The sequence below is a fragment of the Herpailurus yagouaroundi genome, unplaced genomic scaffold (genome assembly GCF_014898765.1).
Source record: "Herpailurus yagouaroundi ecotype Mexico unplaced genomic scaffold, PumYag 203, whole genome shotgun sequence".
NCBI lineage: Eukaryota > Metazoa > Chordata > Mammalia > Carnivora > Felidae > Herpailurus > Herpailurus yagouaroundi.
The window spans coordinates 11,000,279-11,018,098 of NW_024412434.1; the positions used below are offsets into that span (position 1 = coordinate 11,000,279).

General features: G+C 37.7%; 2 protein-coding genes across 7 annotated transcripts in view; one reads left to right on the forward strand and one right to left on the reverse strand.

Moving 5' to 3' along the window:
• Window positions 1-4,576: 4,576 nt before the first annotated feature.
• On the reverse strand, window positions 4,577-14,384 carry THNSL1 (threonine synthase like 1). Of its 5 annotated transcripts, XM_040451185.1 has the most exons (4): window positions 14,212-14,384; window positions 10,547-10,609; window positions 8,209-8,382; window positions 4,577-6,929 (listed from the first exon to the last, which is right to left on the reverse strand). In XM_040451185.1, the coding sequence occupies exon 4, from the start codon at window positions 6,879-6,881 to the stop codon at window positions 4,650-4,652; it is 2,232 nt and encodes a 743-aa protein (XP_040307119.1). In that variant the 5' UTR covers window positions 6,882-6,929; window positions 8,209-8,382; window positions 10,547-10,609; window positions 14,212-14,384; the 3' UTR covers window positions 4,577-4,649. The 5 variants fall into 5 exon arrangements, with proteins under 5 accessions (XP_040307119.1, XP_040307120.1, XP_040307117.1 ...); XM_040451186.1 differs by lacking the exon at window positions 10,547-10,609; XM_040451183.1 differs by lacking the exon at window positions 14,212-14,384 and having other exon boundaries at window positions 10,498-11,965.
• Window positions 14,385-14,388: 4 nt separating this feature from the next.
• ENKUR (enkurin, TRPC channel interacting protein) overlaps window positions 14,389-17,820 on the forward strand; it is a 26,366-nt gene continuing 22,934 nt past the window's right edge. Inside the window, exon 1 of one of the 2 annotated variants that reach the window (XM_040451188.1) lies at window positions 14,389-14,723. In XM_040451188.1, coding sequence (XP_040307122.1) covers window positions 14,497-14,723 — 227 coding nt within the window. In that variant the 5' untranslated portion in view covers window positions 14,389-14,496. Of the gene's footprint in view, window positions 14,724-14,745; window positions 15,190-17,820 lie in introns of those variants that run through there. The other variant, XM_040451189.1, reaches the window with a different exon arrangement.

The window sequence follows — 17,820 nt, forward strand, 5'->3', positions numbered from 1 at the left end:
GCCATTTTATTTGGCCAAAGAGAAGATATCTTAGGTAACAGGTGAGAATATTCAAGTTCTTTCTTCAAAGTGCTAAAATTAAAACTTTAAATCTTACCCAAGAATTTGTTTTCCAAAATACTAGTTATTCAATAAGAACAAGAGACAATGAATGCTGTACACAAAACGCTTTGAAACACAGAAGTCCTCTAATTTTAAAGAAAAAGATGTACTATCACATGGATTACCACCCTGGGGCACATGTTGCCAAGTGTACCCAAAACAGTATTTTTTACATGGCTTTGAAAGAAACCCATTGTTGAGCACATAATTAAATTTTAATATTACTATGAGTACAAATAAGCCTAGTTTAACCTGAAATACAATTAAATAATTAAAAATCAACATGTGTTAATATTTGTGTCATAGAGTGCCAAGCAGATGCCTTTTCGTCAAAAGGTATTAACTTCATTAACTTCAAACTGTTCAAATGGCTTCTGGAGGTTTCTCTTATTTTAGCATTTCTCATGAACTCCGGAGAATGGATCTCAAAGTTTCCATTTTGAAAAAACAACAACAAAGCATTTGTTCAAAAAGCCTTGTAAGGATACCATTACACTTGCTATGAGATGATATTAAATTGACTAATTTTAGAACTCATTCACCAAATATGAAAATTTATTTAAAACAATTCATTATGGATTTAAGTAAGTTAAATTATAAGCTCTCCTATTATTAATAAATGAAATTTAACCTGCCATTTTAACTCTGCATATTATAGGCCATTAAACTCTCAATAAAGTCTATCATGATAACCTAATTAGTGACACATCTGCACATGTAACTTCAGTGCAGTGACTCCTCAAGACGATTGTTATCACCACTTGGAAGAAGAAAGTCCTAAGAACTCAGAAATAAAAGAGTTTTAAAAGAAAAATAGCTAGATTGACTAATGCAGCCTTCTATTGGAAGCAAATTCAACTTTTTGATGTAGAGCTCTGGTGAAAAAAATGCCAATGGATCAGAGTATTGTTAGACATGCTGATTCGGTTTCCTGTCTTTGACAGGTCACTTTTGTATGACACTGGAAACTTTCTTGGCTCTGCTGTTTTGACTCAGAGGAGCTTATGCTAACTTTGATTTTGAAAGAGACTATTTGTTTTAAAGTTTGAAGAGATGAAACTACTGATTTTAATGGTTGGAGCACACACTCAGGGTCCACGCAAATAAATATTTCATATGTAGATTTCATGCATGTTCCTGGACGGGGCAAAAACTATACTATTTATGTTTTCATGGGTTTGAGGTTCACATGAAAACGGCCTTTAAAAAAAAACTAACATTAAGTAGTGTGAATTACATAAGGTTTATAAATTATTTAAGGGAGTGAAACAGTATTTGCATAAGTGATTCTTTTTAAAAGTGATTTGCTATTCCAATCTGACAAAAACCTCAAACAAAATAATTTATTGCCTTCTAAACTCTATTTTGATGGAAACATATTTTATGATTTTCTATTAATATGTAATATTAATTTTTCCTCATAAATATTATTTTCACTATAGTTATGGCATTATAAAATAATTTCAAAGATAGTTAAAGCTAGAAATTATAATCATAGCCAGAAGTTTGATAATAAATTTTCATTTCATAAAGCATTTTTATTTTAATAATGCCAAGATATGATATCGATTTTTACATGTTATTAGAAAGAAGCACAAACGTTTGAAAGTTCATATTCACTAACCTTCAACACAAATTTTACAAAAGTGTACCTACTGCATATAAGAACAGATAAAACTTAAACAATCTAGATGTCCACTAACTGGTAATGGATAGACGGTGGTATTCATACAATGGACTATTATACAGTAATAAAAATTAGTAACTGTGGCTCCATTCATCTGCATGGATGAATTTTAAAGTTTTTGAGCAAGAGAAAGTCATGTAAAAATACATGCAGTGTGAGTGTATTTACATAAAATTCAAAAAGAGGAAAAACTAAACAGTGAAAAGCTATAAAAACAAACCAGGGAATGATGAATAGAAAATTTAGGATATAGTTACCTCTGGGGGAGAGAAGTGCACGTGACCAAAGAGAAGACAGTGTGGCTATCAGAGATGTGAGTAATGTTCTACTTTCAAAGCAAGGTGGTGAGTACATGGGTATTTGTTTTATTCTTCATTCTTAAACTGTGCATACACTTGACAAAGTGGAGAAAATGAGAGGCAAGAAAATGGTGATTGTACATGTAGACAACTCTTTTTGAAGAGCATTCATCTTGAGTATAAAGAAATAAAAGAGTAGATAGGAAGAAATATGAATGTTTACAGAGATTTTGCTTTGCTCTTGTGCTTTCTAAGATATGGAGAGCATCTGAATGACACAGAACATTTCCATCAAAGGGGAGAGGGTGGAGAAACAACAGGGATGACTAATTAGGCAAGGTACACTTGAAGAGGTTCGCCTCTGAACTGAGGGGGAGCACGACTAATCCAGCCAAAGGGCAGTAAGGAAGGATAGAAACAGGCACAGATTCATATAGTCGCTGTAAACGCAAGTCCATCATATATGGTAGCTTGCTCCTCTTGAATGAGGCAAGGTTATCAGCTGAGAGGGAAAGGACAGAGCTGGCTTTGAGAAGTGAAGGCATGAGTAACAGGTTGGGGCAGTGAGAACAAACGGACTACAGATAAATAAATGCCAGCGTTCTCTTGCGCATTTCACCTTAATTCATTTCCCTTCCCTCTGCCTAGAATGTATTTCCCCTTCCTTTTCACCTAGAAAATCTTCCCATCCTTCAAGACTCACCCCAGATTCTACGTCCTGGGTGAAACGTTTTCTGACTATTCCATGGCAACCCTTGCCTCTTTTAATCCTTACAACACTTAGCTGTATCACTAATATTTTACTTACTCATCAACTATCTTGCAGTAACTCCTTTGTGTCGTACATGATTTTTTTGCCTCCCTAACTACGGTTCTCAAGGACATAAATCATGTCTTAAAAAAAAAACAAAACTTTTGCCCTCCTTTTAGAAATAGTGCATTCTTATACACACAGCAAACATTTAGCTTCATTTTCTAAATATGCCATCTACTTAAACCAGATATTCTTAAAAAAATAAGATATGCAAAAAAATAAGTAAACAAAGTAAGAACACATGAGTAAGTGAACTTTGAGTCCTCCATTATTTTGTCACTGCTTCTGATTTTCAATTTTTGGTTTTAGAGCTTTGTAGAAACAAGCCAGAGATCTAATGTTAACATAAAACTGGTTTGAATTTTTATATTTTTTAAACAAATTGTTTCTGCTCATTCAGCTAATTTTTTGTTTTGTTTTGTTTTTACAACTTTTAAGATGCTTCTTCATAGAGGTAGGTCTCTTAGGAAATGAAGCAGAACGTTATCAGCAAAGACAAATTATGTTAGGAATGCCATCTTGTGGCTGAGAGTAGTCCATTACACTATAGATCCTTTTAGTGGCAATCTTTAATTCAGAAATAAAATATCCAGGAAATGCACAAATATAAATCATGGTTAAAATTATAGTTACTACCAAGAAAAGAAAGCTAAATGTGTGTGTATGATTGTGTGTGATTTCAGTTGCCAAAAGAGACAATGTTCACTGTAAAGAGAAATAATAGGCAAATTATATAGGAATGGATTCCAAATAATACGGAAAAACTGCCACCTATAACTATAAGCATACTTCTATTAAGATGATTCAAATACTCTGAATTTTGGGAAAACTTTTCTCATGAAAGAGATAAGTAGTTTTACTTCTATATCCACTACTAAGTAGTTCCGTTGATAATTACATCCTAGATTTTAATCATGTGTCTTGATTTTCAAACTGCATCACCCTAACTATAGCTATCCAAAGGGATGTGAAGGACAAAGCACTTATCTAATTTGGATCATGTAGGATACATACCATTAACTGTAGTCCAAAATGTGGAGTTTGAGGAGAGTTAAAAACACTGGCCCTATCTTAAGAGATGGGCTTACTACTTCTTCCATACAAGTTTGCCATTTGAATGATAAATTCTCTTTCTAGTCAATACAAACCTAGTAATGGTTACAGATGTATTACAAAATGACTGTTTAAATATTTTAATTGCCAGGGTGAATAGCAGACATTTTGGTCCACTTAAAAGTGGGATGGGGCGCCTGGGTGGCGCAGTCGGTTAAGCGTCCGACTTCAGCCAGGTCACGATCTCACGGTCCATGAGTTCGAGCCCCGCGTCAGGCTCTGGGCTGATGGCTCAGAGCCTGGAGCCTGTTTCCAATTCTGTGTCTCTCTCTCTCTGCCCCTCCCCCGTTCATGCTCTGTCTCTCTCTGTCCCAAAAATAAATAAACGTTGAAAAGTGGGATGAGGGAGTGGAAATTGACATATCCCTAACGAGTGCAAGGCACTGCACAACGGCACAAAGGTCCATGCACTATGCTACCCTTTTGTCACTTCTAGATGATAAGGTTCCAAGCAGCATGTGCAGGTACAATGTTCAGTCACCGAGATTAGGTTATTGAAATTCCAAAAGGTAACAGGTCTACGTATAGATGTATTTACAAAAAAAAATGAAAATACTATCGTACTCCAAATCAATGTTTGTGATTTATTATCGCATGCTTATCACCAGAAAAAAATATTTTACTCAAAACATTTTTATATGAATTGATTTTGTATTAGTTTTTCCACATGATTCTTTAGGACGTCCACATCAGCTGCACAGACCTGGTACTCCATCTTCTCTTGCTGCTTCATTCTTTCTAATAAAGCTTCATGAGGTGGAGGTAATGCGTTGTATGAACTCAGTAAATAAAGCTGACTTGATGAAGTATGGTTGATTTCTTTAATCTTTAAAGCCTGCATGATAGCAGGTGCAAACTTTGAGTAATGAGCTGTAGATGAGACAATCACTGGGCAAGTTTTGTCTTGCATTCTGTCCGCAACCACTTTTGCAACCGCAGTGTGTGGATCCAGAATATACCCTGAAGTACTGTAGGTGGAATGAATAGCTGCAAGGCACTCTCTCTCAGAGCACCAGTCGGCTACAAAATCCTGCTGAAGTTTCTCGACTAGCATCTTGTCTATCTGGAAGTGCTGCTGCTCTTCTAGTTGATTAAATAATTTCGTCATTAACCCTCCATCTTTATTAGCCATCATGTGTAAATGTCGTTCCAGGTTTGAAGCTTTAAGAATATCTATTGATGGTGAAAAGGTAGGAGTTATTTTTCTTTCCCTCAGATCATAATGTCCTGTTTTTATAAAATCAGTCAGAACATGGTTCTGATTAGAGGCACAAATAAATTTTCGAATAGGGATTCCCATCATTTTGGCATACACTGCTGCTAAAATGTTACCAAAGTTTCCTGTGGGAATACAGACATCCACTGGGCTTCCAAAAGAAATAAATCCTTGGCTAACAAGATCAAGATATGCAGAAGCATGATAAACTACTTGGGGAAGCAGTCGGCCCCAGTTGATGGAATTAGCTGAACTTAAGATAGTTCCATGTTCCATAATAAGAAAGCCAGTAAAGTCAGAATCTTTAAAAATTCTTTTTATAGCTGTCTGGCAAAAATCAAAATCTGACTTGACACCCACTGCCCACCCATTTTCTTTCTGGCTGCCAATTATTTGTGCTTTTTGAAAATCACTTACTCCATTTTCAGGGAAAAATGTGGCCACGGCTATTCTTTGCTTGTGATTCTTATTAATACGACTAAAACCATTTAAGACTGCGCTGCCCGTGTCTCCTGACGTAGCTACAAGTATCATATAATTGCAGCTTGGTGGAATACAGTGTGCAAACAGATGAGGCAGAAGCTGTAAAGACAAATCTTTAAATGATCCTGTTGGTCCATGGAACAGCTCCAGGATGAACTGGTTGCCTGAAAGGTGCCTGACAGGGGCGATTTTTGAGCAGGCAAAGTTTTCCCCATAAGCAGTTTCAATCATTTCTCCCAATCTGGCAGCAGGTATGTCAGCAGGATGTATACACTTTTCCAATAGTATTTGTGCTCTTTCTATGTAGGTTGCTCCTACTAGGCTTTTCCACTCCCTACAGTTTAATTTTGGAAACTCCTTCTCAGGAACGAAGAGTCCACCATCAGAAGCTAACCCCTCAATCACTGCTTCACTAAAGAATTTTGTTGAGACCTTCTGCTCGCAGTCTTTAGGCCAATTGTGTCTTGTTGAAATGAACGTTTCTGAGTCCACATCTTGGTATCTTTTAACTGCATTAAGCACTTTGTCAGCTACCTCCTCTGGGGAAGCCCCACTTTCACAAAAAACACGGGTATCGTACCATTTCTTATAATACTGTCTTCTAAATTTAAGTAAGTCTTTCATAGATGTGCCAGCATTCTGACCTACAATCCTATCTACTTGCATGAATTTTAAACGACTGACTAGATCTATTAGAGGTACGTCCAGGTATACAATTATCCCATTTTTCTTCAGATGCCACATGCTAGCATCATGCATTGGATTGGACCCAGTAAGGGAAATCACACTTCCAGATGCAGAGAAGTTTAACACAGCTTTTCCTTCCTCTTCTAAAAATTGCTCATTACCAACATCCTGTAATTTTTCAGACACACTCATATTCCAGGTTTTTTCAAGGATATCATCATCCACATCTATGACACAACAACCTAGTTTCTGACCTATTATTCTGCCTACTGTTGTTTTCCCAGCACCAGGAGGTCCCATCAGGATAATATTTTTGTCTCCGACAAGAGAGTGGGTTGAGTGCCATGACTTCCTGAATTCTGCAAGTGCAAAGGTTCTTGAAAGAAACAGCTGCACATGTTTATCCGTTCTAACATGTACACTAGGAAAACATTTCTGGGCTATTTGTTTCAGATGCGGACACCGGTTAAAGTGGAGCATTCTCTTTTCACTTTTCTGCCCAAGTCAACCTAAAAACTGGCTTTAGCCCTTTTCAAAACATAAAAACAAAAAAGACATTTGGTTACTAATTTCAACGGACTTAAAGTCCCAACAGGACTGAAAATAACCATGTCCACTGTACATAAACTGTTTAGAAATCTTTCAAATGTATGGGACATTTAAAAAGTACTTAAACCCAAATTCTCAAATATTACAGATATCCTCTTAATAATCTTTTCGATCTCAAGACTGAATCATCAAAACTTTAGAAATTTGTAACTATAAGCAACACTTTATCCAGAAAATGCCTTATCATAGAGGCTTTAAAACACACACACAAACACACACACACACACACACACACACACACACACACACACAAAATCAGAGTAGTAGTTCTTTTCTTGTAATGAAAATTGTTTCTTGGTTTATAACCCATATAAACAAGGATTATTTGGAATGCTATTTACTTGCAATTCACAAAAGCTGAATATTCTTCATATTTCTCTTTAGTCGTATGAACATGCAGACAGACTTATAAGCTTCTTATAAAACTCACAACAGGAAAGCAGGCTAAAATATTTGCTTACAAAACACTTAAATAACTTCCCAAATGATAGGGCAAAGGTATGACATTTTTTTGTCTTATGTGTCTTTTATAGGCATATTGTAAAAGATCATTCTTACATACTTTTCATATTGAAGACTTTTAAAAAGCTAAAATGAAAGGTATAATATTATGCCAACAGTTAAGAAAAAATTGATAATTAACAGCAAAGTCAAAGGCTATGTATCTATAACCTTATCTGCATGAAACTGTCACTTTTGTTTCTGTCCTCTAAACATGATCAGTGGAGAGACTTAACTCAAATTCCAGACTCTACAGTGATAGCAAAAAAAAAAAAAAAAAAAAAAAAAAAAAAAAAAAAAAGCCTCAGGAATGCTTCCAGTGATGAGAGAAAATAATTATTCTGGCATGCAGAGCAGCTCTGCAATTCCCCACGCTAGTCACATCCCTGTCTTTGGAAATATACTCACCATTAAAACATGAATGTAAGCCATACAAGTCAAATTCTTAGTCGTGTGCAAAATGCAATTTAGGAACTGCTGCATAGTTCATGTAGTGAATGTAAATTCACTACAGGAGTTCTACATACATGTAGTGGGGCTTTTCACACTTTCCACAACTAAGCCATATTAAATATTAGGTGGTATGTTTAAATATGTTCTGAAAACTTTCAATCATTTACTACTCTGATTATCTGTAATACTGTGTTCTGTAATTAAACATTTAAACCACTTTAAACTAACACCGAATTTAACTTACAAGTTAAATTAGAACTGTCAAGAGAAGGATTACATTTCCTTATTTGGCTTTTCAGCTTGTATGTGCTGACTTGTAATTTCCACTGACTTGTAAATATATGACACACAGGAACCAATCTTAGATGAAGAGTTTGTTGATGCTGAGGCAAAGTCAATCTTAGAAAAAAAACGGAGTCTATAATAGAAAAATTTTCAAGTTAATCATCACTGCATATAATATTATAAAATTCCACACATAGACTGGTCTATTATTAAAATATCTACCTAAAATTTTTAAAGTATAGGCAAATAATCAATTGACCCCTTTCCTGTTTCCCCAAATCTATTATTAAAAGATTAAGATACTTTTTTTCAATATCTGTGTCTTACAAAAGAAATTTTATTAAACCGTACTGAAGGAATTTTTTCCACCAAGCAATATGAAAGAGTAATATTACCAAATAATAACAAATGTACAATCTTTCACAATGACACCTAAAATTTTCATTTCTTAACTGGATGTTTAGTGATGACAGAAAAATTTAAATCTGTGGCCTAAAGCTATAAAATGAGTGTTTGAATTTCTCTTGTCGGTTGTTTTATCCATCTGAATCACTACATGATTTGTACGTAATGATAACCTACAGTAAAAAGTGCAAATACAGTGTCGGCCACATACAGGTACCTCCTGGCTACTTAACTGAGCTTATAATAAATTCAAAGCACATATCACAGTGGCTGGCACGTAAGAATATTCTCATATATGGTAATATTAATTACTGCCATGCAGAAACAGTGGACCAAAATCATTTCATTTGAATCAGAATACCTAGACTCAAGGCTAAGTATATTTTTTTACAGTCTGGTTAGTTTATAAACCTTCAGAGAAAATAATGGTACTTATCCATGAATCAAGAACTGTTTTGCTATGCAGTCTAATTCTCTTCCTGTAGTAAACCAAGGAACAGAGAACGGTACACTTGAGTCATTTCAGCAATCTCTTTTATTGAACTGTATTCTAGTAAAGTACTTTAACACTAGTTATTTTTCCTGGAGGAGAGAACACTAGGTATTTTGAAGGCACTTTATAAAATAACCTGATTAACCTCCTATTCAGGAGGCTTTGGCTTATAACATCACAGTGTGTGTTCTTTTTTTTACTTCCCAATGTGTAATTTTCTGATGTCCGTATTAGCAATCATTCTAATATTACCTGAGTAGCTGGTTTGTTTTTATGAACATCAAATCTTTTAACTGATCTTCTCCACTTTGTGTTGGTTACTACAATGCTCACCATCAACTATTGAAAGTAGAAGACTGTAACACAAACATTATGCATCATTCACCTTATCTTTTGTAACCTGAGTTTTCCTTTACTTTATATGAATTAAAAATAGAAAATTATGACAGTTCAATTTAATTCTGTATCAGTATTATTTACCAATAAAAAGCTTCCTGAGAAATAGCAGAAGGGAGTTGTTAAGGGCTATAATATGTAAACAAATAGTATTACTGTTAAAGAAAAATAAAGAAGATGAATTCTATTTTAAGTAACATACTGAATTTTGTTTTAAAACATTTTAGCCTCAAATTAATTTTAGGGCTTCAACATCCATTGTAAGCAAACCAAAAGACAAGATGAATAATACCCACACTATGTAACTTCCATCTGGAAATTAGGTTTACTTAAGAGTAATATAGTCAATTCTTGTTATTCATGGTAGTTATATTCTATAAAGTCACCGCGAGTACTAAATTAGTGAATATTGAATATTCTCATTGCTCCTAGGGGAAATACAGGGTTAGGTTCCTGTGAGCCTCTAGTCACCTTTTTGCCAACTGATCAATATATAACCTTGTTTTATGTCTCTGTTTAGACATTTTATATATTTTTTGACATTTTATATATTTTTTATATTTTAATATGAAATTTGTACATATATATGCTTGATTCAATACCATTGAACAGCCAATAGTACTCTAACTTATGCCTGAATGAAGCCTATCTAACGCACATTTTATCTGTAGGTGCATCATAGCCTTATTGCCTTAGGAACACTAAGCACACTTCAGCCCTCTGGCGGCCATTGTAAACATCAAAATCACTAACTAGAGGCACAGAAATGTGAAAAATGTGGCACTAAATAGAATGGGAGAAGGACACTTGTTGGCCGTATTTGAGCTGAAACCAGAAGGCAGACAGCATCACCTTGCTTGACCTCAGCTTGGAGCACGCGCATCAGGAGACTTCCTATCTTTCGCCACAGTGCGTGTGTCCATGAACAAATGCACAGGTTCTGCAGGGAATTACCTTGGGGTTATAAATAAATTCTAGCGAGCAGAATTCACAAACGTCGAACCTGTGAAAAGTGAGGATCAACTGCATATCATCCTCCTTTATGACTCAAAGCCATGTTGTGACACTGAAAAGGCAATTTTCCTTTAGCCACAAAACAATTTCCAATTAAATGGAAGTCAACTACAAGAGTCAGAAAACAAAAGCGGTATTTAGACCAAATCACTTGGCTATAAAGTACTCAGGTTTTACTATCCCAATATCCTGAAGTATTTTTTGCAGAGCCACGTTCCTCATGAAAATATTTTAGTCCTACTAACTCCTCAGAGGATGGAAGACCAGCACATTATACAGTAATACTTTTTAAGTAGGTTTTCCTACTAATCACTTAGAGTGGGGCTTTTTGATCCACTAATTCCATTGGCTACTTTCTAGACATAATAGACACCTGCCATTCAAACAGACAAATGAAAAGGCAGTAATGTGTCAGTGTCACAGCAAGAACTTTAAAATACAAAAACACAATGTCCACATGGACATAATGATTCACGTACTCTTTGATCTCAAGACACAAAATTTAACAATTTTACTGTGGCAAGCTGATCAAAACTGAATAAAGAATTCAAGGGAAAAAAAGTAAAGAAATCACTTTTTAAATCACTTTCAAATTATTTCCCATAAATGCTAATAAGCTTACATTTTTTAAACCAAAAACCATATTAATTTTCAGCAACCTATGTACAGTGAAGTTTTCCTAAGGTCACACTAGATGACTGCTCATCAATTAAAATCATACCCATTATCAATTTTTACTTCCAGAATGGTTGAGAAGAATTTTTCAATTCCATTATAAAATTACCTAGTTTCCAATTCCTCTGGGAAATCATCAAAATCCTATTTAGTCAGGATGATTTAGCATTTCTCACTCATTTAAAACATAGTATTCCAAAATAAAACATAAGACACAGCACTTTAAAAATCATTTTATGATGAGAACTGGCTATAGTTCAATAAACTTCTGAAAATATTCATGTCTTGAGTATGCTTGTCACCCTATATTAATGCAATCTAAATTTCTCAGAAGAATGACTAATCCAGTCCATTGTCTTAAGAAGAAAGACATCCTGATTTTTTAAAATTCTTAAAAATGACTGCATTTTTACAGCAATAAATCGTTTCCCAATACATAATTTAAAAAATGCAAATATACTGAGACATAAACTAATCACGGGGGTAAAATTCCGCTCTGGAACACTGAGCAAAAATCTTCTCATAACAAGCCTTTGTGTCAGTCAGCTCCTAACTTACCTAGAAATAGCAAGGTGGAAAGGGTGGAAGGAACATACACTCCGGTGCCATGTTGTAATCACAGGGCTCTTATAATCAAAAGTAGAATTTACAAGTTCAACCCTCATCCTTGCCCCTATTTAGTATCAAAGCTGATTAAGCCTTTCCTGTGGCTACTCTTTTGCTGTTGGATATCCTCTTTTTTTTTTTTTTAATTTTTTTTTTCAACGTTTATTTATTTTTGGGACAGAGAGACAGAGTATGAACGGGGGAGGGGCAGAGAGAGAGGGAGACACAGAATCGGAAACAGGCTCCAGGCTCTGAGCCATCAGCCCAGAGCCCGACGCGGGGCTCGAACCCACGGACCGCGAGATCGTGACCTGGCTGAAGTCGGACGCTTAACCGACTGCGCCACCCAGGCGCCCTGTTGGATATCCTCTTAATGGTCGTATTTAATTCAAGAATTCCTAAGTATCCTTTTAAACTCTGTAACTTAGAAATATTACAAAGAGTATCTCTTACACAGGGTTTATTTTCCTCCTCCTTGTCTTATTTATATTCCCACCTATGCCCATTTTATTCATCTAAGTAAATTAGATTAATCTTTAGCAAAAAAACTCAAATTTGTATGTACAAGCATTTATAGCAGGGGTCTGTGCAAACCACAACCCACAGGCCAAATCTGTGCAAAACCTGGATAATCATCCTTTTTGTAAATTAAGTTTTATGGGAACACAACTTTGCTTATTTATTTGTTCACCTGTTTATTATTGTCTTTGGCTGTTTTTGAGCTACAACAGTGGAGTTGAGCAGTTTTGACCAAAACCATTCAGCATGCAAAGGCCTAAAATATTACATAGCCCTTTATGGAAAAGATTCATGACCTCTGACAATATATCAATACTAATTCCTGGCGGGCATATTGGACACAGCTATTTTCTTTAACAGTATTGCTTTTTTATGGTTTTTTTTTTTTGAGGGAATTATAAAAAAATAGAAATATATTCTTTGTAAATATGTTTTCAAAAGGCAAGCAGAATTATAGACCAAGGATCTAAGGGAAAAAAGTTCCTTTCTAAATGATTTAACAATTTCATCAAGACTGTAAACTAAATATACTATAGTGAGATCATAAATTGTTTGGTATTTTTAAAACCACAATAAATACATTGTCATCAGTGAAATTACTGTATTTGGTAACACCAAAGAGTCAGGACTGTAGCTAAGGTCGGTTGGTACTAACTGGAGGTAACAGGCTTTACACTTACTGGCTCTTTTAGGAACTGAATAACAAAAAACATCCCAAAGTGTTTCTTCATTAGAATATTTATAAGCTTTAGGCCAATGACCATCCATTGGCTAATGGTGTTATCATTAGGAGTCTCTTTATACATGCTAAGCAAAAAGACCCCCCCCCCAAAAAAAACATAAAAGGGAAAGGAAAAGGACAAAGTGGTATATAGACACAGAAAAAAAAGTTTTAAAAAGTAGAAAATCTGATGTGAACAGGAGCATCATTTCCAACGTGTCACCCATCTGAAAATAAAATGTTAAACGCACGGGATAAAGATAAAAATCTGATTAACTGGATACGAAAAAACTAAATGTATTCTTAGCTAATGAAATTCACTAAAAGTCCCAAATGATCAGCACCTACATATTCTGCATAGCCTTTTAAGTAGGAATTAAAAGGTTAATGAAGCAATCGTGCTGTTTTTCTCTCTCCACCGAGCACCCTGGCAGTGAGCCGACCCATACTGGTGTTGTCTTTTATCTCTGACCGTCTTTATTCCCTGTGGGCAGTGGCCTCTGTAAGTTTGGTTCAAACCAAATAACTTATTTCCCAAACCTTGCCAAAATGCCTTTTAGAGACTCGGGGTGGCAAAGGCTTCTATATGAATTTCTTTCAGCAATCTTACGTGAATAGGCTTATGGAAGACCAGGCGGCTCAAAACGGAATAAAACCTTTTCTGAGAAGACAATATCAAAAAAGGGACAGCAACCAATCAAACAAACAAAATAAGCAAAAATTCAAGGGCCCCTTTAAAAAAGCTTCTCCTTCTGGTTTAGGCTGCTCTTTTTAAAAACAGCCAGTCCACACGTCGGTGGAGTAATACCTAAGAGGAGGGACCCGACTAAGAGGTAAACGGGCGGAGCAGAGAAGCAGCGAGGCGCAGGAGAAAGAGGGAGGACGCAGAGGACCGCAGCGCGACAGGTGGATGGGCGTAAGGCGGGACGTGGGCGCGCACTCCCGCAGGTGGCGAGCAGGGCAGCCGAGCGAGCTCCGGGCAGCCCAGGCAGAAGCAGCGGGGAAAATGCGCGCAGACACAGTTGAGATCACAACGGAGTAGCGGAAAGGGGAAGAAACGAAAAGGGGAAAGGCATGCGATGGGAACGGACCGGCTTCTACAGTTTCCCTTTCTTTCTCCTCAAATCACTCACCAAGAAAATCACACTGAGAAGACTGGGGGGAAAGGAAAGAAAATGGGAAGGAGCGTCCAGGAGCCGCCACTGCCGCCTCGGGACGGACTCCCACACCTCGGGGCCTCTCCCCGGCTCGCCCACGGCCCAGGCCCGAGGCCCTCGCTAGGCCTGATCCGCCTCCAGCCCCGCGCTGCGGTCTCTGCGCCTGCGTCAGGCAGGGAGGGCCTGCGCGCCGGCGCGCCACACCCACGCCCCGAGCAACCTCTCACGCCGAACACGTGACAAGCAGTCCGCGCTCCACCTATGCGAGTCCTCCCTGCTCCTCAGGCTCCTCCCCACCCCGTCCAGCTCTCGGCAAAGGCCCTACGTCAGCCTGGCCTCAGCGGCTCGCCCCACCGCCGCCGAGATTGGCGCCTGCGCACGAGAGCCTTATTGTGTGACGCCTGCGCAGGAGCTACGCTTCCCTACGGTCTGCATTGGAGTGTGTCTTCCTCTCCAAATATGCAGACAGAAACGAGCAGTGTGTTTAAGTAAGGGGACGCCATTCAACTCATTATTCCCAAAGGCACATATAAACAGTGGTTTCCATATTGAACTTCTCAAGCAGAAGAACTGCAGAGGGAAGAAAAATCTAGTTTACAGGGCTGCCTTCTACTTCCACGTAGCCTAGCAACTGTTTCCCAGGCAACCACGCCGTCAACAACGCGAAGCAACCCCTAGAGAATTAGAAGGGCTATTTTAGTTTCTTCCCAAGAGAGGACTGCTAACAGGTCAAAGGGGAATTAGGTGAAAGAGAGAAACCTTAGTTCCGTGAGAAGTCAAGAGTAGGAAAGGAAACGGGAATCAGTGAAGAAAGGGACAGACATACTGGTATAGAGAGAAAAAAGTTGACCATTTTTAAGGAGTCATTTTGGTGGCCATGGATACAACTTGCTTTTCTGAGAGCATTTATAACCTCATACCCAGTGACCGGAAGGAGCCTCCCCAGCCTCCTAGGTATGTGGGTAAACAAAAGATTATCACTTGAAACAAGAATAAGGAATAACGATGCCATTTCAAGATTAACTAAGCAACATACGACTTTTTAAAAAGAAATTACATATATTTTTGTCTTAATGAAGTAGACTTGGATGCCAGCTTTTTAAGGAAGTGGCTGCAAAACCTGGGTATTTAACATCTATCTCACAATTCACGGAGTGGACGGTCCAGTGCTGTGAGAGGGCCATTTTATTATGTTAGCCACCTGTTAATATAGTATGTAATTTGTAATTTAATTGTTCGTACATGATGTGGCATACAAAATAGCGTGAAATTTCTTGTTACTGAAAAAAGAAAATCACAGTTTTATTGTCCTGTGTTAGGATACTTCCTACTTGGTTTCAGGGGTTCGTTGTTTTATTTCTTTTTTTTTTTTTTTCCAACGTTTATTTATTTTTGGGACAGAGAGAGACAGAGCATGAACGGGGGAGGGGCAGAGAGAGAGGGAGACACAGAATCGGAAACAGGCTCCAGGCTCTGAGCCATCAGCCCAGAGCCCGACGCGGGGCTCGAACTCACGGACCGCGAGATCGTGACCTGGCTGAAGTCGGACGCTTAACCGACTGCGCCACCCAGGCGCCCCTCGTTGTTTTATTTCTGACTACACTACTGCTCCCTCTCTAAAGGGATAGTAATTATTTCTGAGATTGTTGTCAAATATACATTCCTGTTTGTTTCTGAGGCTCAGTTTTTTGACTGGTAAGACAAAATAGATTCGTTTCTAAAGTCTTTTTCAGATCTGATAGTTGGATAGAAAGAAGAATAGATGGGTAGAGACCCAAAAATATATAATTGAGTTAAAAATTTTACATGGGTGTTAGGACCCCTTAAGTTCCCCCACATTTCAAAAAGGTAACCCTGAAGTAAATATCTCAGTTAGTCTCCTGTGTATAAACTTAGAACTTATGTAAACCTATGGAGAGAAAAGAAGGTAACTAGTGCAGAAGATCTTATTCCTCCTAGAATTCGAAATATTTGCTGTTCTTTACCTTTCTTCTTTTCCTGATGCACGTCAAAACCACATTGAAAGTGCGATGGGCTTAAAAAAAAAAGACTCTGCAACTAACTGGTTTGAGAATCATGAATAAATTTTCACTTATTTTCTTATCTATAAGACAAACTAAATGATCCGGATCATCTTTAAGGTTCCTTTCAGATCTAATGGTCAATTATTTATGCTAGTAATTCCTTGGGGTATATAACATCAACAAGTGGGCAAACCCTTTTCATTGTAAGCCCAAGAATCTGGTTTCAATAAGAGCAGTACCTATATTATTTTCCATTAGTTTCTCAGAATCTAGCAGAGAATGGAAAGAGGAATGTAAAGTAAGATGTGATGGACTTGTAGAACTTATGACGAATGTTCAAATTAACTATTGCTGAATGAACTTTTGGTCAAAAAATCCGGTATGTTGTACAAGATAAAGTTCCTCTTCTCTGAAACCCACTGGTAGGCTGTATTTTCTAGAGAGTACTGAACTTGAAAGTTAAGATATTTTATTAGATAGGTGTTCTGTTCATTGATAAATTAAAAAGAGGCATCTTTACTGCATATAAGTAATTTTTTTCAAGAAATTTTATAGGAACAGTCTAGTCTGTTCATTTGACAAGCAATAACTGAGCCCCTATTTATGTGTATAACATTGCCTTTGGAGAATGTTCTTGGGAAATGTTGGAAGTGATAGCACAAACTCCTTGGTTGACTCTGAAGGAATAAGTAAGAAAAAGGAACTCAGGGTGAAGGGAATAGAAGGCATCAATTGTGGTGCCAGAGAACTGTCTGTTAGGGTGAGACTGTCCACAACATCCTACACTGTCTGCAACAACCTGGGGAGGTTTTACTTTGATAAAGGTGCCATACAGGCAAACCACTAATATGTAAAAACAGAGCATAATAACACATTTAACAAATTCCTCCTCACCACACTGACACTAACTTGCCCTGACCCAATCCCCCTGTTAGTGGTGTTACGGAACCAGACTGGAACACTGGCGGAAAAACCAAGCGGCATTCAGAGATCTTGGTGGATCGGAGATTTATTTAACACCGGTGGGCTCAGGGGAGACCATTTCTCCAAAGATCTGAGCCCTGAATGCAAGCAGGAAGCGTAATTTATAGTTGTCTGCCTCTGTATTTGGGGGGGGGGGAGGGGGGTTGAGCGCATGGCAAACAGGGCAAGAAGAACCTGGAAGAGGGGTTTCTAAGCCAGAGACCAGAGCTTGTTTTAGTCCTCGCGGCCATCTTATGGTGTAAAACTTTATTCATTTTCCCAACAGTGGTAAGAATTAATCATAAGAAGGAAACATAGGGGCACCTGGGTGGCTCAGTTAGTGAAGCCTCTGACTCCTGATTTTGGCTCAGGTCATCATCTCACGGTTTTGTGGGTTCCAGCCCTGCGCTGGGCTCTGCACACTGACCATGAGGAGCCTGCTTGGGATTCTCCCTCTCTCCCTTTCTCTCTGCCCCTCCCCGTCTTGTGCTCTTTTTGTCTCTCTCTTGAAGGAAGGAAGGAAAGGCAGGGAGGCAGGAAGGAAGGAAGGAAAGGAAGGAAGGAAGGAAGGAAGGAAGGAAGGAAGGAAGGAAGGAAG

Bases quoted from the DNA above. Each gene is read 5' to 3' on its own strand.
- THNSL1 (XM_040451187.1), bottom strand. From the start codon at position 6,881: ATGCTCCACTTTAACCGGTGTCCGCATCTGAAACAAATAGCCCAGAAA.